Source organism: Spermophilus citellus (genome assembly GCF_964194105.1).
Source record: "Spermophilus citellus genome assembly, chromosome: 4".
Classification (NCBI taxonomy): Eukaryota; Metazoa; Chordata; class Mammalia; order Rodentia; family Sciuridae; genus Spermophilus; species Spermophilus citellus.
Window position 1 is genome coordinate 123,062,091 of NC_138185.1, and position 21,700 is coordinate 123,083,790.

A 21,700-nucleotide genomic window follows, 5' to 3' on the forward strand; every position below is an offset into this window, starting at 1 on the left:
AATTATGGAATTATATGGTGCAATGCAAAAAGAATACTGGACTAGGAGTCAGTTGACAGGGATTCAGGTTTCAGTGTTGACTCTTAGGAGTTCTCATGAGAACTCAGGTTAGGCTACTGAATCATTTTTGCAAAATGCAGATATTAAACTATACTAAAGACTTTCTACCCATTTTATCATGAAACCTTTTACTATCTACTCACTTCCAAACTCTGAATTTCAATTTTGTAAGATTTTTGTTTTTAAAACTCTTTTATATTGAGTTATAGTAAAAAAATTGTCCCTGTTATAAAAATAAAAAAACTTAAAAGTGATGGATGTCTTTCAGAATTTTGATTAAAAATGGAAATGAAGTATTACTACGTGGACATAAAATAATTCCAGTGAAAGAATTTATAGGATTTTATAGTTACCATGTGTAATTTTTTTTTTAAAAAAATTTATACCTTTATTTCATTTATTTATTTTATGTGGTGCTGAGGATCGAACCCAGCACCTTGCATGTGCTAGGTGAACACTCTACCACTGAGCCATAACCCCAGCCCACGTGGGTAAAATTTTTATTTTAGTAAACTACACAATTCATTAGGTTTTCTGAAATATTTTAAATCTAGTTGTATTACTATTTTTAAGATTAAGAGCTGTGACCTACTGACATAGATGATACTCAGTATCTATATCCACCTTAAATTATATTTTTATAATGACATCTATTTAATGTAAAATTTGATGTGAGGGTCAGACATTTTTATATTTAAAATGGCATCATCTGGAAGATCAAATATTTGTGGCCAAGTCTTTCAAAAAGAGAAGTAAGTCCCTACAGAGAGATGGCTGTATTATAATTTTTAACAGGCAATAAAAAGTTATGAAGTGAACATAAATAAGGGAGCCCAACTAAATAAGGAAGCTAGGGCTCTTGCACTATCATTTAATAAAGATGCTGAGCCTATGACTTACTTCTTTGTACCTTTTGGCTGGAGAATATGGTAGAGCATAAAAGAGACTGATATGGATTATAAACAAAAGTGTCTGCAAAGAACAGGTAGCCTGGAAAGTATACAGGGTGCAAGAATAGAGTAAAGGGGAGAAAGAGTCACATAAAAATGACTAGGCGAGTAAAAGGAATAAAACTGTTACTATTGTTAAAACTGGAATAAAGATCATATGACTATAAGAACACAATTTTCTAATGCTAAGATCTCATATTAGAAATCAAATGCATACCCTCCTAGTTCTAATATACCTGAAGGACAGTCTACCTTTGTGTAAACAGGAATAACTTCAGTGATCTTTGTCACTGAACAGTTTTTACAAGGTTTAACATGTTTTATAATACAAGGGTTAAAACACTAACCTACAGTTCTTGTTCTCTTGAAAATAATTCAGATTATTTAGTATACAGCTTAAACCTTCTCAGAGTCAACTGAGCATGCCAGGAATAAAGAAGAGCCATGACTCCAGTACTAATTATTTGAATTTGTTCACTTATTCAATAGTTATTGAACATCTATTATATATCTTGGTGCTGTAGATTATATCAATAAACAACAAAGATAAACAAATTAGGACACATCAGATGGTATTAAGTATCACAGAGAAAAATACAGAAGGCAAGGTAGGGGGCGCTAGTGGGCATATTACTATTTTACAAAGATCCCCACTGATAAAGTCATATATGAGCAAAGAGAAAACTAGAGATGTAGATACTAAGGGAGATACTAAGGGAAGTGCATTTCAACAGATACAATAGCAAATAAATGCAAAGGCCCTGAGGCTGGTCTGTGTGCTTGCTATCTTTGAGGAGCAGTAAGAGCTCAGTCGGGCTGAAGTGGAGTGAGGGAGGGGTAGACTGGTAGAAGATGAGGTCTGAGAGGTACCATGGGGACAGATCTGTAAGCCACTTTAAGGATTTTGGTTTTACAATGATAAGGAAAGCTACTGGAAGATTTTAGGCAGAGGAAAATATGAACTGACAGATTTTAAAAGGATCTTACTATGGTTAAAAAGTGACTGAAAGAAAACTGGGAGATCAGTTGGGAAGCTGTTGACAATGCAAGAAAGATATAAAGGTGGCTGGGAAAAAGATGATGGTAACATAGATAGTGAAAAATAGTTGTAATTCTTGAAGATAACTTTAGTATGAAAAATTTATAATAGGAACATTATCACTATTACATGTTATAATTTTGGGGTGAGTACCAGGGATTGAACTCAGGGGTGCTCCATCACTGAAGCACACTCCCAACACCCCCTCTCCCCTTCAAAAAAGTTTTAAATTTGAGATAGAGTCTCAGTAAATTGCTTAGGGCCTTCCTAAGTTGCTGAGGGTGGCTTTGAACTTGCAATCCTCCTGACTTAGCCTCCCAAGCCACTGGGATTACAGGTGTGTGGCACTCTACCCAGCACTGTTAAACACTTTAATATCAATGAAACTGTAACTTTTTCCTCTATATTTTTGCTTTCCATACTTTTGTCACATAAGGACCATGGCTGTGTATTTTTAATTAGGCCATCCTAGGATAATGTAGAGTTAGTGCTGATGGATGAATTTCCTCTCTATCCCTACCTTCTTTTCTTTCTCTCTTTTCTTCTCCTCTTCCTTTTCCTCTCTCTGTTTTTTAAAAAAATATACATTTTTTAGTTGTAGTTGGACACAATACCTTTATTTTACTTATTTTTATGTGGTGCTGAGTATCAAAGCCAGCGCCTCACACTTGCTAAGCAAGCTATCTTCTGCTGAGCCACAACCCCAGCCCTCTGCCTCTTTCTTTCTTCCCTTCCTTCCTTTTCTTCTTTTAAAATAAAAAAATATATATATGTAAGTATTTTTATAACGTAAAAATACTCATTTTGTGTTTAACTAGGAATTATCTGTATAACTGAGGGGGAAAATGGGACAAATAAATCAGTTTTTACACAAAGGAAGCAAGTTAACATATATTTTGATGGTTTGAACAACCAGAGGAGAAAATGGAAAAGTTCAGTTTAGAAGAGGAAGTCATTAGCGATATGTTCCCTATTTTAGATACATAAAATTGCATTAGAGTATTTATTTTTATACCCTTAATTAAAAAAGCATTCCCTGCGTATTATATTATGTGCCTAGGAGAACATTTACTCATCACAAAAAATTAAGAATTCCAAAGGTAAAATTTGATCTTTTGATCACAAGCATCTTAAAGAAAATTAAGAATTCCAAAGGTAAAATTTATCTTTTGATCACAAGCATCTTAAAGACAGGGGCCATGTTTTATTTATTTTTAAATAATTAATGCATAAAAAGAGTTTTTCATTCACAATAAATACTTAGTATATATTCATTTTTAGCAGAAAAATTTTCATTGGAAATCTACAAAATGGAGCCAACTTGGAAATTTTTCCTTTTCCATTTTGTTTCCTTTTCCTTCTCTTCCTTTTCCCTTTCTCTCCCCCAACCCTCTTTTAGTGCTGGGAATCAAACCCACTGATTGGTCTACCACTGAGGGATTACTACCCCCAACCCTCCCAAAGAACCGTTTTTTTAAATTTTTTTTGAGATTTTTAAATATCTTTGGTGAAGGTGGAAGACACTGATAGCTTTTTATTTCAAATAATGTTAAGTAGAAAATTATCAAGCACAAATCATAAAACTTGATTTTGTTTATTTATTATTAACACTAGCTATCATAAAACCAAAAAGGGGAACTATATAAGAACCACATAAAATTCACTTAAAACATGATACATTACTCAAATGAATCTGTTTCACGCACCATGCTTGGGTTGCAAAAGACTGTCAAGCTGCTAGCATCTACCTTCAGCTTTAAGTTTTATTTATGAGAAAGTCAGACTGGGACAAAGATGATTGGGCATAAATATACCTTGAGTATAAGTGAAAAAATTACAGAAGGGCAGATTATACCAAAGTCAGGTTATTTAAATATGTTATACTCAATTGTTTCAAATGAATAATTTATTAATGTAACTATTCCTGCATCTACTTTTAATGTCCTGCATATTATTTATTACCTAATGCAACGCTTAAATCCTAGATAAATTATCACATTACAGCACCCACATTATATACTGAGAATCTATCATTATCCTAATCAGGAACATTTCAGAAGGTGGCAAGTAAAGATCTTGGAAGGCATGTGTCAGACCAATAGACACTGTCCAGTGCCCAAGGCCTTAACATGAAGGGACTACATTTCTAATTTTTGAGTCTAATACAGATTAGAAAATTATGGTTTGGGGACACAAATCTGACCAAATATCTATTTTTAAAAATAAAGTTTTGATTAGGTACAACAGTGCATGCCTATAATCCCAGCGGCTTGTGAGGCTGAGGTAGGGGGATCATAAGTTTGAGTCCAGCCTCAGCAACTTAGTGAGACCCTGACTCAAAATAAAAATGAATGAATGAATGAATGAATGAATGAATAAATAAATAAATGAAAAGGCTGGGGATGTAGCTCAGTGGCAAAATGTCCCTGGGTTCAATTCCCAGTACCTATCAATCAATCAATCAATCAATCATTCAATAACTATTGGAACACAGCCATGCTCATTCATTAATGTATAAATTATGTTGTAATAGCAAAATTTAGTAGTCCTGATAGAGACCACCTGGCCCACAAAACTGAGTGAATTTACTACATAAGCCTTTTAGTTTGCTGACCCCTGGTGTAGGACATTAAGGAAGAGTTAATAATACAGGTTATCACAAAGAGATAAGGAAATTCTAGCAAATTGAACAGGAAACAATTTACAGAACCGAATTATTCATGAAAAATAATAAAATGTCAGCACACCAGAAATATACTGGGTTGTATATTAAAATATCTGTAGCTAATAAAAAGACTAAAATTTTGGTCAATACCTTAAATTTTGTTTGAAATTAATTCAACGAATATAAACACAGGGCAAAAATTAGAAATCATCCTGTAACTAGCAGTGTTTTTAAAATGTGTAAAAGTTTAACTACGAGCCAAGTGCAGTAGTGCATGCTTGTAATGCCACTGGCTTGGAGGGCTGAGGCAAGAGGATTACAAATTCAAAGCCAGCCTCAGCAACTTAGCAAGAATGTATTAAAATAAAAAATAGAAAATGGCCTGGGCACGTAGCTCAGTGGTTAAGTAGCCCTGGGTTCAAATCCTGGTTACCGCCCCCCCCCCAAGTTTAACTATGAATCTATCTATAGGGCATATATTATAGTCCTTGAAATAAAATATATAAGTATCACTAGTTAAATTAAGGAAATATCAGTGATGGTGAGTACCATGTCAATTACTTAGAATGTAACCACCTCCCCGCCTAACTTAAAATGAAATCCAGAACACCAAACATCCCCAGTAATACAATTTTGAATTGATTAATATATTCTTTCTTTTCTATACTCATAAAAAATCACCAATTATACTAGGTAGAAATTAAAACAAACAAAAACCCTCATGATTCTGTCAATGCTGAACACCCTAACAGTGGCCTTAAGTTTAAATGTATTTATAGAATTCAACTATACATCCTTAAAAACCAGACAACTTGTGTATATACACCCTACCCATGATACTTTTTCTACATTTAATTTATCTCAATCTGAAATACAAGCAGCTTAAGAAGTTCAATGAATCTTAAAGCCACCTCTGAATGAAACTGAGGCACATTCTTCTTTAAGAAAGTATAGAGAAGTCAGAAAATAACAAATATACAGTTGTACAACTATATCAGTACAAACAAGTGAATTCACAGGGTTTATTTCTCAATTACTTTTCCTTTTATTTTTTTATTTAAAATCAGATCAAAGACATTACTGGCTTTCCACAAAAATGAACATGGATTAAAAGCCTATCATTTACACTGTTACAATTCTGACACTGTTCTCAACAGTGGTTACTATCGGCATAAACAGTGATTATTTCTTCTTATTGATGTATGAAGAAAATCTTTCATTCAATGACCAAACTGTATATAATTTGGAATTATTACAGAACTGTCCCCTTTATATATTAAGATTTTTCTGCTACTCTAACCTGTAAAATCAGAGAATGAACTGACCACTGTGGAAATTTTTTTTTTCCACAGTAGCCTTCAAACTCTTTTTTTTTTTTTTTTTTTTTTTTAAAGAGGAGAGAGAGAGGGAGAGGGAGAGAGGGAGAGAGAGAGAATTTTTTAATATTTATTATTTTTTTTTAGTTCTCGGCGGACAAAGCATCTTTGTTTGTATGTGGTGCTGAGGATCGAACCCGTGCCGCACGCATGCCAGGCGAGCGCGCTACCGCTTGAGCCACATCCCCAGCCCAACCTTCAAACTCTTATCTAAGAGTGAGAAATAGCAAACTATAGGGTAGTGGCACACACCCGTAATCCTAGCAGCTTGAGAGGCTGAGGTAGGAGAATTTTGAGTTCAAAGCCAGCCTCAGGGGCTAGAGTTGTGGCTCAGTGGTACAGTCTTGCCTAGCACACTTGTTGTACTGGGTTCGATCCTCAGCACCACATAAGAATAAATAAATAATATAAAGGTATTGTGTTCATCTACAATTAAAAAAAAAAAGCCAGCTTCAGCAACTTAGTGAAGCCCTTAGCAACTTAACTTGTCTCTAAAAAGAAAATATTTTAAAAAGCTGGTGGGTGCTGGGATTGTGGCTCAGAGGTAGAGCACTCGCCTAGCACGCATGAGGCACTGGGTTTGTTCCCCAGCACCACATAAAAATAAAATAAAGATATGTGTTCACCTATAACTAAAAAATAAATATTAAAAAAAAAGAGCTGGGGATGTGCTCTGTGGTTAAGTGTCCCTGGATTCAATTTCCAGTGCCATAAAAAAAGAAACAGCAAACTTTCCAAGATGTACAGTTGTTCTGTACCTCTATGCTTGTTTGCCCAAGAAACTAATCAGCAAATGCCTATTTCAACTCATGTTCCAGAACTGGAGGGTTCACTTGTGAGGTTCAGCTAAAGCTGATACTACATGTAGATATGATTTATTCCAGAATTGCTGGAATTCTTGCTGGTCTTAAAGACCTTGGATAACTTTAAAAGCTTTGTTAACTAGGCTTCCTAGTAATTTCCATGTGACACTATTCACTTTGAAGAGTATTATATGTGTTACCCACCTTGTTATTTTTATGGATAAATTAGAGGTAACTATCTGTACTGTTCTAACCCATGTTTTTCCTTACTGAGTCAGAAAACTAGCAGTTTTTGAAATAAGAGTTTCCCATATTGCCTCAGAAAGTTCTACTTGTCATCTCTTTCCTAGTTAAACACAACAACAACAAAACACTGTAGTTTAGACATCCTCAGGATTTAGTATTCTGACTTTTTCTATTTAATATCTTACTTATTCTATCTGGTATGTACATGAAAATGCTAGATTATTAGACATGGTGTAATGGTCTTTGTGGTTCAGGAACACCTCACAATCTCTCCAATTATCAAGAGGTGTCCCTAAATTTTCAATTTTAATGCTGACTCAAAATTCATATTAAATTTTAAAAAGCAGGCTCTGTGATAGAGGGCTTGCCTAGAGAGCTCAAAAGCAAGGCTCTGAGTTCAACTCTGAGTACTACAAAATGAAAAGAAAAGAAAAAGCAAAAAGCTATTACTAAATAAATAAAATCTCATGAAATATTTGGGAGACTAACACATTAAATTCTCACTAGAATCACCAATTATAAGGCTACAGAACTCTGTACCTGTTTTTTGCTCAAAGAAAGAAACAGTGGAGTTGAATCTGTTCCGATTCATCTCAGAAATAATGAAATTCCTTGGGGAGAGGGAATAAAAGCTTTTCTTGATGGAATGGAATGGTAAATACATCTTGCAAGTTTAACCTACAAATAACAAACAGTATTTTTTTTTGTGGGAAGATATGTGTATACAATTTAAAACATGGGCAAAGGATGGCATGACATTTGATTAAGAAACAAATAATTTTGTCATCAGCCTTGCATGGGACTGCAACCCAGTAGTATTCAAAACTAGTAACATACTGTTTTGATGAAGTTAAGATTGCATGTTGAAAAGATACTTTCAAATGCTATGCAACAAGAACACAACTTTAGGTATTTGGAACTAGGAAGGCATTCTGGAATTTATCTCTGTTTACTCTCTGGAAAAGATATCTTGTGATAAAATCTTGCTTCTTTCTTACTTGGGAGTTCTGTATCTTCTGCAGCATATAAAAGAAAATTATCTATGTTTGGAAATACAAACATCAAGTTAAGAAATAAGAAATAAAGAACAGAGAAAGTTTTCTCCTTCTGAAATGCCTCAGAGGGCCATAAAGATGTTCAATCAATGATAAAAATAAAGCGGGGTGGGGAGAAAACACTCTCAAGAGTCCAGAAAACAAAGGTAGGATAAATTCTAGGAAGCAAATATGCTCTTTTTGTAGGTTCCTTTCCTGTAAATGAATGCTTTAAAAAAAAAAATCAGCTATAATTTATTATATACTCACTGTGTGCCAGACATGTATATTATATTACATAGACAAGTATAGGTAACATCACTTTTTCTTCCACTATATTTATCCTTTCTTTTGTTTTCAAATATTCTTTGCTTTTCAACAAAGTATGTTGAAAATGAAATATGAAGTCTTTTTAAAAAATTTCAGGTTATAGTGGTAGGAACTAGATAAAATAAGGAAGGAACATTTACTGGATATATATGACACACTAGGCAAATGTTAGGCACATGATACTTTTATAACAACATCTGAGATACCCATTTTTCCTCTCCTTTTACATATAGAAACATTGAGATTCAGGGCAGGGAATCAAGCTCAGTGCTAAAGTGCTTTCTAGCATATATGAGGCCCTGGACTGTATTCCTAGCACCAGAAAAACAAACAATCCCACCCCCAACCAGGTTCACAGAATCAAAAGCAACTCCCTCCAAAGTTATAAAATAAAAAAAGCTAATTAAAAACAATTTGATCAGTAAAAGCATAATTGACAGAATAAACAATATTTTAAATTTAACATACTAAACAAGATATTTTATGAGTAAACCAAGATAGGTAATATATTTTAACACTCAAAAAGAAAATGGTCTTTAATCTTAAATTAATTACAATCTTTGCCCTCTGTGTGATTTTGTTATTTATGTCTTTTGAGTTTTAAGTTCCTCATTTGTACAGTAAATTACAGAACTGTGTGACAAAGATTAGGTGATACAAATAATGGTTAACACAATTCCTCACAATTGGAAGTCCTGCACCACTAGCAGTGAAATAGGTCTATAAAGGATGCTAACAAATATGCTGCAAATACTTCTTTTTTTTTAATTTACAAATTACTAGGGGGGAATAAAACTGTCCCCAACCACTGACCAGTGGTTTACCATTCTCTTCCCCTGCTGGGCATGGTGGCACATGCTTGTGGTTCCAGCAATTTGAGATACTGAGGCAGGATGATTACAAGTTTGAGGTCAGCATGAGCAACTAAGACCATGTCAAAATAAAAAAGTAAAAGGACTGAGGATGTACTTCAGTGGTAGAGCTCCCCTGGTTTCAATCACTAGGTGGGCAGGGAGGACAATTCTCTTAAACCTTGTATCTTAGCAATAATCTGATACAGATTTAAAAAACAGGAACAGCTGGTGTAGACATAAAGAACAAAAACTAGACTTGGGGTTAAAAAAATGAGAGGTGAGGTTTGGGAACCCTAAAAAGGAAGAAAAACCATCTGCAAAGTCAAAGTATCATCCATGCTTTTTAGAAACTTCCAGACAACCTTAAATTAGTTACAAATGTCTTCTGTAGCTACTGGCCAGGAAAGCCATGCTATGACAGCTTATCTCTTCTCATATCTAGACTGATCTTATGTGTTCCTCAATTGTCCACTGGAGTGGGAGGTTAGGTCTGTAGTAGGAAATTATAAAAGCTGCATCTAGTACAGAATTCAGCAATGCTATACTTCTAGATGTACCCTGAACTTGTTAGTTTTTTATACCTTTGCCTTTTACCTGTCTGGCCTATCTTCCCCTTCTTTAGTAGATGAACTGCTACTCTATCTTCCCAGATAAAGCTAGCTTAACTGTCAACTCTTCCAGAAGTCACTAGTACTTCCCAAGGCTCTTTTACCAAAGCATTTGGTACACAACTTCACACACTTCACTCAAAGTCTGGATGAGTGGCAATTCTGAATTCTGAACATTACTTTTAAAAGTTGTAGTTAGTATGTTATTCTAATCATTATAAAATAAAATATACACATTCCATTTTCATTTTATAAACTTTCACTTTTCAATTCACAATGTTCAATGTTTATAAAGTGTACATTTTTCAGTAAAAGCATTCACACAGAAAATCACAACTATAAACTCTTAATTTTAAGAAGGTAAATAATATAATTATTCTTAGATGTTATTTTTCTATTAGTTTTCAAAGTATCTGCTCTATATAGGTTTTTTGTTTTTTGTCTTTTAAAACCCTGAGATTTCAACCTATACTTTATTAAGTAAAGAGAAAAATATAGTATTGACTTGTGAGATTTCCTAATGGTTTTTCAAATATCAGAATTCAGTGGCTTTTCCTTTCCTGGACACCTGAGACAATACAGAGAAATACTTTCAAGTAGCAAATGCTGTTATAATTATGAATGTAAGAAATACGGATGACTACCTGTTTCTTTTCTGACTGTTCTTTCCATTTTTCCTTTTTGTTTTAAAAATGAAAGAACTAGCTGAATTTAGTGGGCAAATGCTATAGTGGGCATAGCTATCCCAGTTACTCAGGAGGCTGAGGGAGACAGATTGAGGCCAGCCTTAGCAACTTAACAAGAAAGACCACATCTCAAAATAAAAAATAAAAGGGCTGGGATGTAGCTCAGTGGGAGGCACCCCTGAACTCCATAACCAATATCTAAAACAAACAGAACTATGAAATCTGAGAATATGTTGTTTTAAGATTAATGCTAGGTTCAGAAGAAATAAGATGTTTTTTAAATTTACTATCTTTTTTAAAAAAACCTATGCAGTTCTACTAATATTAACATGTAATTTAACTTTTATTATTCCCATAGAATTATAGTAATAAATTATAAGAAAACTGCACACTTACATGCTTTAGCAGTCTGCCAGTTTTAATATGATTTCTGTTAACCTAACAGAAATCATCTGTTATACTGTTTGAGCCACCTATCCTTGCATAGCATACAACTGTTAAAATGTAAATTGCTGGACTATTTTTAGCTGTTGTTGAAAAAAAAATTCCTGTCTTCAGGAATAATCATTTGAAGCATTGTGTTCATTTTGTTTATCAAGCAGCTATTCAGCCTCTAGTGGGCCCAAGTGCTTATGCAAGCAAAAGCTTTTAAGAATGTCTGCAGCTGCAATCCAACCTTCCAGGTAAACTGCAGGTTCAGAGCCCAGCTGCCCTAGGCTGCATAAAACTCAGTTCCAGATGGAACTGAGTTTCAAAGAAGATTTCAAATTCTACTTTTCATGTATCACACGGAAGAAAAGGCGGGGGAAGAACATAGGAAAGAAGGAAGGCAAACAACCAAAAAGATGATATCTCTACTTTAGCCTTAATAAAAAATAAAAAGCTCAGACCCATGCTGCTACTTCTAGATTACTACTTGCCAAGCCGGATATTCCTTTCAGTCTATACTTCGATGAGCTGTGACTCATCCGGCAGCACCTGCGCCCATGTGTTAAGTACTGCCAAATAAAAGCCCAACATCCATTTACACAACAAAGAGATGTACCCTACAAGGCATCAGGGCCTCAATTCAACAGCTTCACTCCCTATTTGTTCTAAGCAAAGGGAGAGGGGAAAAAGAATTCCTTCTCTGTATTAGAGATTTTTAAATTGTAGGTACATTTATGATGTAGCTTCAATTATAAATACTTTTGCTCCTTTAAAGAATAAAGTATATTAAAATAGCACCCCCCAATAGTATTAGACTATCACAGTCATTAATGATTGTTCCACCAAACCTTTCCAACCTCCTTCATCAAAGCCCTTTATTCTCAAAGGATACATTTTTGAGCAAAGAGGGATCAACAAACTAGTTGCTTGAAAGCTTTCCTGATGCTAGGCTGAAGTTAGGAAAGGCTTAATGAAGGCTTTAAAATCCACAAGGGCTTCACAATGAACATCTGACTTGGTGATTTATGCATATTAATAACCTCAGTCCTACTGAGGCAAGCTGAGCTGAACATGTCCTCCGAATCTTAATGTCTTCAGCTCCATTGGGATTATTACAAATGTAAATTTCTAAGATTCTCAGCTATTAATCTCTGTCTGTCCTCCTGTTCAGCAACATAATGACTAATTAAACATCAAAAGACCTGTACAGGAGATCTTCTTTGACAGCCACTGGCCTAGTCCTCTTCCCAAGAGGGGAATTCAAATGACAGGGACATGGAGTAAGAACATATGAGTAAACTACAAATCACTGCTGAGAAATCTAAAAGCCTAACACTAAATGTGGGTTTATTCAATCAATGACTTTGTTAAGTACTGAATAGTTACTTTGTGAACTATGTCCACTGGCACCAATCGAATGTACCCTTGTAACAAGCAAACACTGAGCACTTGAAATCAATCTATTTGTTATCAAGTCAGAAAAGTGGGTACTCACAGAAGAAGGCAGACCGGGAGGCACCTTTCTGACTTTCTTTGCTTGCAAAGGATCTGCACATGGAAAACAACATATTTAATTAACGTATATATTATAGTAGAAAAAAAAACCATCAAACTGCAAATGAATAGGAAATAATTGTTCCCCTAATGCCTTTCTTGTTTTCAATATTTCAGAGCGAGCAAAGGAATATAAAAATGGGCACTTGATTTCTTTTAACTGGTATATAGCAAGTTCTTCTAATAACATGGTACATTCTAAAATACAACTGGGATAATGGTTATCCCAGCAACTCAGCAAGCTAAGACAGCAGGATCATGTGAATTCATGGGTTCAAGACCAGTCCAGGCCACAAAGCGAGACTCCATCTCAAAACAACAACCAGGCGTAGTGGTGCAAGCCTATAATCCCAGCAACTGAGGAGGCTAAGGCAGGCAAACTGCAAGTTCAAGGCCAGCCTGGGTCCATCTCAAAATAAAAATAAAAAATGACTAGGGCTGTAGTTCACTGGTAGATCGTCCCTGAGTTTAACCCCCAGTGTGACCAAAAGCAACAAAAAACTTGAAATGTATATCGTATAAGTCTGGGAAGATAACAGCCAATGAAGCAAAACGAGAGGAAACAACAAAAATAAGCATTTATGGGGCTGGAGTTATACTTCATTTATGTATGATGTGTCAAAATGTATTCTATTGTCATGTATGACTAATTAGAATAAATTTTAAAAAACTTTTTTTTTTTTTAAATCCTTCAGCTCAGAGCTGTGGTTATAGCTCAGTGGTAGAACACTTGCCTAGCACTGGGTCCGATCCTCAGCACCAAATATAAACAAACCAACCAACCAACAAACAAATAAGTCATGAATTTGCTACCTTAATAGAGACACAATCTCAGTGTCTGTATCAAATAAAAACTTAGGTTTAAAAGCTCATTTTAAATACCAGGAACTTTAATCCAGGAACTCAGGAGGCTGAGGCAGTAGGATCACACGTTTGAGGTCAACCTTAGCAACTTAGTGAGGTCTGTCTTAAAATAAATACAAAAGGGCTGGGGATATAGCTCAGTGGTAAAGTGGCCCTAGGTTCAATCTCCAGTACCAAAACCAAACAAACAAGCAAACAAAAACCCAAAAAAAACAATAACAACTAAGAGAGCTAATGCTATGCTACAATTTATTATGCTAAAATTTAAAGAATGAAAAATTAAGGTATAATAACATCAAGACATGCTACATAAACTATTAAATATAGGAACTGACATACACAATGTCATTCAGTATGGAGGAAGAACATTAATAATGTGTGGTTAAAACTGCATCTTTAGCACTACTGTACAATTTGTCCTTGAATGCCTTATTTATTTCCAGGAAATAAGTAGATGGAGAAAGTAAATTTCTTTCTAAGATATAATTTGTCAATATAAACAAAAGCATGAGTAATTTCATATGCCTAATCAGTCTCACTTGTATTTAATTTACTTATCTGTAAAATTAAAAATTTGTGTATCTTTTTGTAAAATAAAGTGATAACCACAGCTTTCAAATTTTACAGAAATAATGGATTATATTAAGAATTCTTAAATGGGTTCACTATTAAGAAGAGAGAACACATAAGAAGGCTAATTTATAATACAACATTTTTGAAAACTGTAAAAATAAGAATCAAGTGCAGTACTTTCCTAGGTCCTAAACACAATAAAATATGCAGTTTTAGAAAGAATGAGGCCCATTTATATTTGGGCTGGGAATTCTCTATAGTGAGTATCCCAGAAGGCTATAAAGCTAAAAAAAGCAACTTTATAAGTAGCCTGTAGAAAAAAATTTATACAATAAAAGGGAGAAAATGCATTCATTAGCATCTATGTTCCTAACCCAAGACACAGCCTACATTTCCTTAAAACAGAAATACCAAAGATAAGCAACACTGGCATGCTCTGTATTTGTAAAACTTTCTTTGTGAAGTATTTTTGAAGCCCAACTCTTTACAACTACTACAGAATTCCTTGAGCAAAAGTCACACTTTTTTACTACAACAGTCAACTGTTCCTGTTAGTTTGGAGTTGGGGTCATTACTAATAGAAGACGTTGCTTTAGTTTGCATTTGGTTGCTACTAGTTTTTACCTGCCAGGTAAATAAAACTTTCTTTTGAATCTCACCATTAGCTGCCACTATGCAATCACATAAAAATGTCTGATTTAAAGTCTTAACCTTGGATGCACAGTTCACTTTTGGGAAGTTGGAAACTGGTTTAGACAGTAAGCTGGCAGAATTTGAATTTCAGCTATTACAGCTGTGTGATATAGAACAGGTTACTAAATCTCATTAAGCTTCAGTTCCCTCATATATGCAAAGAGGTTAATCAGATATTATTCTTGCAAAATGTTGATTTCCTAGAGCATCTAAATGGTTTGAGAAGATGCTGAGGTTTCTGTAGATCTCCAAAGTTGTTCTAAACAGAATTTATCAATAACTGCAATGTTAAGAAAAATAGCTAAGACTGAGAAATAACAATGGGATATGTAGTAATTGCTCAATAAATAACCTACACAGAAGGTGGGATGGGCCTCCCTGAGAACCAAGAAAACCACCACATTCCCCACTCAGTCTTAGGTAAATTACTTAGCTCCTTTGAGTTTTGGATCCTTATTTTTAACGTGAGGTTAACATTACTATCTTGAGTTTTTGAAAGATGGAGTGTGTATATAGCACCATATCTAGAATGGCAGAGATGATCAACAGTAAGTACATCATAATCAAAATGAAGAAGATACAAGCTTTAATTTACAAAAAACTTGAATTTTAAGTCTAGATTTTTATAAAATCTATCCCATTCTTTGTTATTTCAACAGTTGATTTTTTTCTTCTTGAACTCTCAGTAATAGTATATTGTTCTATATTAATGCTTTTTGTCACAGCAAGAGCTCACACAGTATACTAACAAGATAGTTTTTATAGTGACACTGATACATATATATACATTAGCGAATGTTCCTACCACAATACATTAGGTCGGAAACCAGAGTAGAGATGCAGAAATTTATTTTAAAGTTTATCATATAACCATCCAAAACATCAGGGCTGACTCTTAACATTATACACACTAAATCAGCCATGATACTGAGATGTGGGTACATCTAGTCACAGTTTTCTATACTGAATGTAAGACTCCATCACTGTGTCCTTTTATACATACCTCAAACATATCCTGGGCCTAGAGACCAGAAATATTTAGGTCTTACAAAAGACAGACAGAGTCATTCAATGAATACTATGCAATAAGTATGACATCCTTTATTTGGTAGATTATTTATTTGCTTTAAAAGGTGGCCTAACTTTAATATAAACATGTTTTAAAACTTTAAATTTTTTTGTATAAAGGATCTTTGGTAGGAATCACCAAGAATTCTGACATTTAAAAATAGATTGGATAAGACTTCAAAGAACATCTGAGGCTTGCTGTAAGCAGCAAGAGAGAACAGACTGGCTTGGTTAGGTTATGTATTAAGACATAAAAGAAGAAAGCTAAAAAGGGAGAAGGTGGTATGAATACTTAGTATGTACAGGGTTTAGTTCTGAAGTGATATTTTGGAATGAAACAGAGGTGAGAGCTGCACAACACTGTGAATGTACTGTATGGCATTCTATTGGTACACCTTAATGTGATTAATTTTATATCAGTTCAAAGCAAGTGGGGCTGGGTGTGGGGACACATACCTGTAGTCCCATCTACTTTGGAGACCAAGGCTATAGGACTACTTGAGTCTGTGAGTGCAAGACCAGCCTGGGGCTAGGTATGGTGGCCCAAGCCTATAATCTTAGCAACTTGGGAGGCTGAGGCAAGAGGACTATGAGTCTGAGTCCAGCCTCGGCAACTAAGCAAGGCTATTAGCAACTTAGGGAGACCCTGTCTCAAAGTAAAAAAGAAGGGCTGGGAATGTTGCTCAGTTAGCGTGCCTATGGATTCAATTCCTATCACAAAAACAAACAAACAATTAAAAACCCAGCCTGGGCAACACAGCATGTTGGGGAGTAGGAGTAATTAGTATGCAGCAAACATTGGACTTGGAATGAGAAAATCTTAAAATTTTATACTGGGTAAGTCACTAATTATATGAATGGGTCTTCTTTAAGTCTCAGTTTTTATTTTAAATTTAAGATTATATTCACTGATTAAGAGGACTATTATACTGATGAGATGAATGTCTATAAAATCACTTTGTAAATAGTTCAATATTATTTCAATTTTAGTTTTAAAAAAAAGGTATTATGTTAGGGTTGTAACTTAAGTGGCAGAGAGCTTGCCTTGCATACCCTGGGTTTGATTCTCACCACCAAAAAATAAAAAATAAAAAGGTGCTAATATTAGATTGTGGAATTTCAATTACAAAAAAACTGGTTAAGTCACATTTTTCAAATATTTAGTTCCTCATCATATGGAGGACAAAGCAAAATATTAAATTGGTTGTTTGAAATGTTAAAATTAGAGTCATCCAAAATTACTCATAGTAAACCTTTAATTAAAATTTTATGATGTATTTATAAAAGTAAAAATTTCGATAATTTCATATACTGCATATCTATCTAATGGATGTAGGTTGAGTCTCCCTTATCTGAAATGCTTGTGACCAGTGTTTTGAATATCAGGATTTTTCAGATTCTGCAATACATGCACATGTAAAATGAGATACTTTGGGATGGGATGCAGATTTAAACACTAAATTCAAATATACTTCATGTACATCTTACCTACAGTCTGAAGGTAATTTTACACCTTTTTAAAATTTTTAATGTGCCCGTATTTTGACTGTGACTGCATTATACAGGTCATGATGGTATGTAACTTTCCATTTGTGGTATTACACTGGCATTCAAAAAACTTCAATTCTGGATGGCAAATATTTGGATTAGGAATGCCTAACCTGTATATCATTTGTAGACACAAACCTGACCACCATTAACATGATAAACAAGGAATGAAATTTTTTTCCAATGGAAAGCATAGTCAGGGGGCTGGGGCTGTGGCTCAGAGCACTCACCTAGCATGCATGAGGCACTGGGTTCAATCCTCAGCACCCCATAAAAAATAAAATAAAGATATTGTGTTTACCTATAACTAAAAAATTCAATATTAAAAATAAAAAAAAAAAGAAAGGCATAGTCAGGGGTAGACTAAATGGGAGTGGGGTGGAGCGAAACATTTGGAGGATGGGATTGCTGTGTGAAATACTCACCAAGTGCTGCAGAGTCATGGAGTGGTCTTCTCCTAGAACTTGTGGCAGAGAATGAGTAGTAGGGTGTTCCAGGTTTTCCTGAAGAAGACAGCTGCGCTGGACTCCCAAGTCCTAGATCTTGTCTCAGGAGACTAGACTATAAAACAAGGCCAAGGAAACAAGTCATCTTTCTGCTAAAACTGACCCAAACCTGGACATTACTTCTGAATCACTTATAGTACCCTTGGTAATGCCTTGAACTTAGGAAGCACCTAATAAGAACTTTTTCACTTCAATTAGATCATTGATTTTTAGCCTATATTTTCATTTTTCTTTTCCCTCCGGTTGCCTGCTTTTTGGTAATTATGTAATTAATCTTTGCGTTGAAAGACAGGTAAGTGGCTATGTGATTCCACTCTTTAATCATCAAGAATATTTTTGAAAGTGGTCACCTAGACTTTGAATGCTTTCGTGATCATGAAAGGCAGTTGGCTCGTTGGTTCTTTTCCTTTTTGGATAGCTTTCACTGTGTGATGACTGCCAATCTTTTCAAGTGTGTTTTTTTTTTTTTTTTCACTTGAATCTCATTGGATGGGCTCTAGTGTCTTCCTCCTCATTTCTGATACCATCTTGTGGGTTTATTTTCAGTTTTTCCAAGTTTCTCATAAAATCAAATGGAAGACAATGCCCAGATCTGGCCTGATTAGTGTGGAATAGTTTTCAACAGTACACATAATCCCTTTGTGTTAGCTCACATTCAGAGGTTCAGAATAATCCTAATTCCTGGCTCTTCATTTTGCTGCATCTGCTGCTCTTTTGCCCCTCCATATTGTACTTGGTCAGTTTATGCATTTTGGTCTTGAGTACAAGACTCACCATTGATTCTGATAAAATTCATCTTGTACTATGTTGAGGGCCACAGTACTATTTGGTCTACAATAATCATCCATTTCTATCTTTCTCAGATTCCAAGTCTGTCAATCTATGAATTTGCTAACTTTTCTAATGTCAACACATCTAAAGCGTGATAAAAGAAATCCATCAAGATGACAAGGGAGATGAGAGAACTCTGATATATGCTATGTGACCTCATGAAATTCAGATTTGGCAGCCATGAAATACTAACCCAGAGACCCTGCTGGAAGGCAGATTTTAGTTTGGCGGAATTTGGCTCTGGAGATTTCGGGTAATAGAGATGAAAAGGGATCACACAAACTAAAAAGACAGCAGAGAAAGAGAAGACCTCAAAGGGAAAGTGTGCTAAATATACTTAAGAGGGCTCTCTCAAGTAGAGATATGATTCTTCTAGCACATACACTACCCTCACACCATATATTTAACAGCCTGACTACTATCACCATACTCTTCGCATCTAGTTCCAGAACACTTTTGTTACCCCCAAAAGAAGCCCCATACCCATTAAGCAGTCACTACTACCTCCCCGCTCCCCACCACCCTCCCTTGCCATATTTGTTAAGCAGTTACTCCCTCCCTATTCTATCTTCCCTAGGCACTGGCAACCACCAACCAGCTTTCTGTTTCTTTGGGTTCACCTATTCTGAATATTTCATATAAATGCAGTAATGTTATGTAACCTTTTGTGTTTGGCTTATTTCACTTAGCATGTTTTTGAAGTTCATTCATCTTGTACCATATATTACTATTCCATTCCTTTGTAAGGCTGAATAATACTTCATCATATGGCTAAGTCACACTTTGCTTATCCATTCATCAACTGATGAATACTTTGAATTGTTTTCCTGTTTTGGTCTGAGAATAGCACTGCTATGAATATTTATGTACAAGTTACTTGAGAATCTGTCTTCAATACTTATAGGTATATACCTGGGTGTGGCACAGCTGGGTTTAACTTTTTAAGAAACTCCCAGTCTGTTTTCCACAGTGATTGGAGCATTTAATTCCTACCAGGTACATACAAGGTTCCAATTTCTCCTACATCCCTTGCCAGTGCTTGTTACTTTGTTTGCTTGCTTGCTTCTTTTTGGGTACTGGGGATTGAACCCAGGAGCACTTTACCACGGAACTACATTCCCAGCCCTTTATAATTTTTCTGATGGTTCTTGCTAAATTGCTTAGGGCCTGGCTAAGTTGCTGAGGTTGGCCTCAAACCTGCGATCCTCCTGCCTCAGTATCCTGAGTGTGGCATTATGTCCTGCCTGCTTGTTTTCTTAATATAGTCATTTATAAATGTCGGATTATTTTTAAAATTTATTTGTATTTTTATATAATTTTTATTTGTTCTAATTAGATCAACACTAGAATGCATTTATGCACTTTGACATGTCATACATAAATAGGGTATATTTTCTCATTTTTCTGATTGTACATGCTGTAGAATCACATTGGACATGCAGTCATATATGTATATAAGGTAATAATTTGTTTTATTCTACTATCCTTCCTATCCGTTTTCCCCCTCAAGTCCTTTCACTCCCCTCTACCTAAAGTAACTCTATTCTTCCCTAGCACTCCCCAACCCCTTGTGAATTAGCATCTGCATATCAGAGAGAACATTCCACATTTGGTTTTCAGGTTTGGCTTATTTCACTTAGCATGATATTCTCCAACTCTATCCATTTATTGGCAAATGCCATAATTTCATAAAATTCTTTAATGCTGAGTAATATTCCATCGTGTTTGTGTGTACACACAAACACACACACACACAGACACACACACATTTTCTTTATCCATTCACCTATTGAAGGGCACACAGGTTGGTTCCATAGTTTAGCTATTGTGAATTGAGCTGCTATAAACATTAATGTGGCTGTGTCACTGTAGTATGCAGATTTTTTTGTTTATTTTTTAGTTTTAGGTGGACACAATATCTTTATTTTATTTGTTTATGTGGTGCTGAGGATCGAACCCAGTGCCTCATGCATGCTAGGCAAGCGCTCTACCTCTGAGTCACAATCCCAGCCCTAGTATGCGGATTTTAAGTCCTTTGGGCATAAAGCGAGAAGTGAGAGAGCTGGGTCAAATGGTGGTTTGATTCCAGGTTTTCTGAAGAATCTCCATACTGCTTCTCAGAGTGGCTGCACCAATTTGTAGTCCCACCAGCAATGTATGAGTGTACCTTTTCCCCCACATCTCCACCAACACTTATTGTTGCCTGTATTTTTGATGATTGCCATTCTGGGTGGAGTGAGGTTAAATCTTAGTTTTGATTTGTACTTCTCTAATTGCTAGAGATGTTGAATAGAATTTTCTCATATATTTGTTGATCAATTGTATTTCTTTTTTTGTGAAGTGTCTGTTCAGTTCCTTAACCAGTTCACTGGGTTATTTGTTTTTGGTCTTAAGTTTTCTGAGTTCTTTATACATCCTGGGGATTAATGCTGTATCTGAGGTGCATTTAGATAAAGATTTTCTTCCATTCTGAAGGCTATCTCTTCATGTTATTGATTATTTCTTTTGTGGAGAAGAAGCTTTTTAGTCTGAATCCATCCCATTTATTGACTCTGGATTTTACTTCTTGTATTTTAGGAAAGACCTCCCATGCTCCTGGATAGGCAGAATCAATATTGTCAAAATGGCCACACTACCAAAAGCATTATACAGATTTAATGCAATTCCTATTAAAATCCCAAGACATTCTTCAAAGAACTAGAAAAAAGCAATTGTGAAATTCATTTGGAAAAATAAGAGACCCAAAATAGCCAAAGCAATCCTTAGCAAAAAACGTGAAACAGGAGGCATCTCAATGCCAGAGATTAAACTACACTACAGAGCTACAATAATAAAAACAGCATGGAGTTGAATTATCTTAATGTGGGTTTGATACATATGACCCTAATGATGAACAATAGTGAACATTTTTTTCATATGCTTAATGGCCATATGAATATCTTCTTTGAAAAAAATGTCTTTTTAAAACCTTGCCCATTAGGTA

At 35.1% G+C, this 21,700-nt stretch overlaps 1 protein-coding gene across 13 annotated transcripts in view; it reads right to left on the reverse strand.

The window, feature by feature from the left end:
* Positions 1-21,700, reverse strand: part of TCF12 (transcription factor 12) — a 361,634-nt gene that overhangs the window by 74,732 nt on the left and 265,202 nt on the right. For all 13 annotated transcript variants that reach the window (XM_081290080.1, XM_081290083.1, XM_081290082.1 and 10 more), the window contains 2 exons: positions 17,806-17,941; positions 12,576-12,628 (listed from right to left, as the gene is read on the reverse strand). In XM_081290080.1, coding sequence (XP_081146206.1) covers positions 12,576-12,628; positions 17,806-17,941 — 189 coding nt within the window. The remainder of the gene's footprint in view (positions 1-12,575; positions 12,629-17,805; positions 17,942-21,700) is intronic.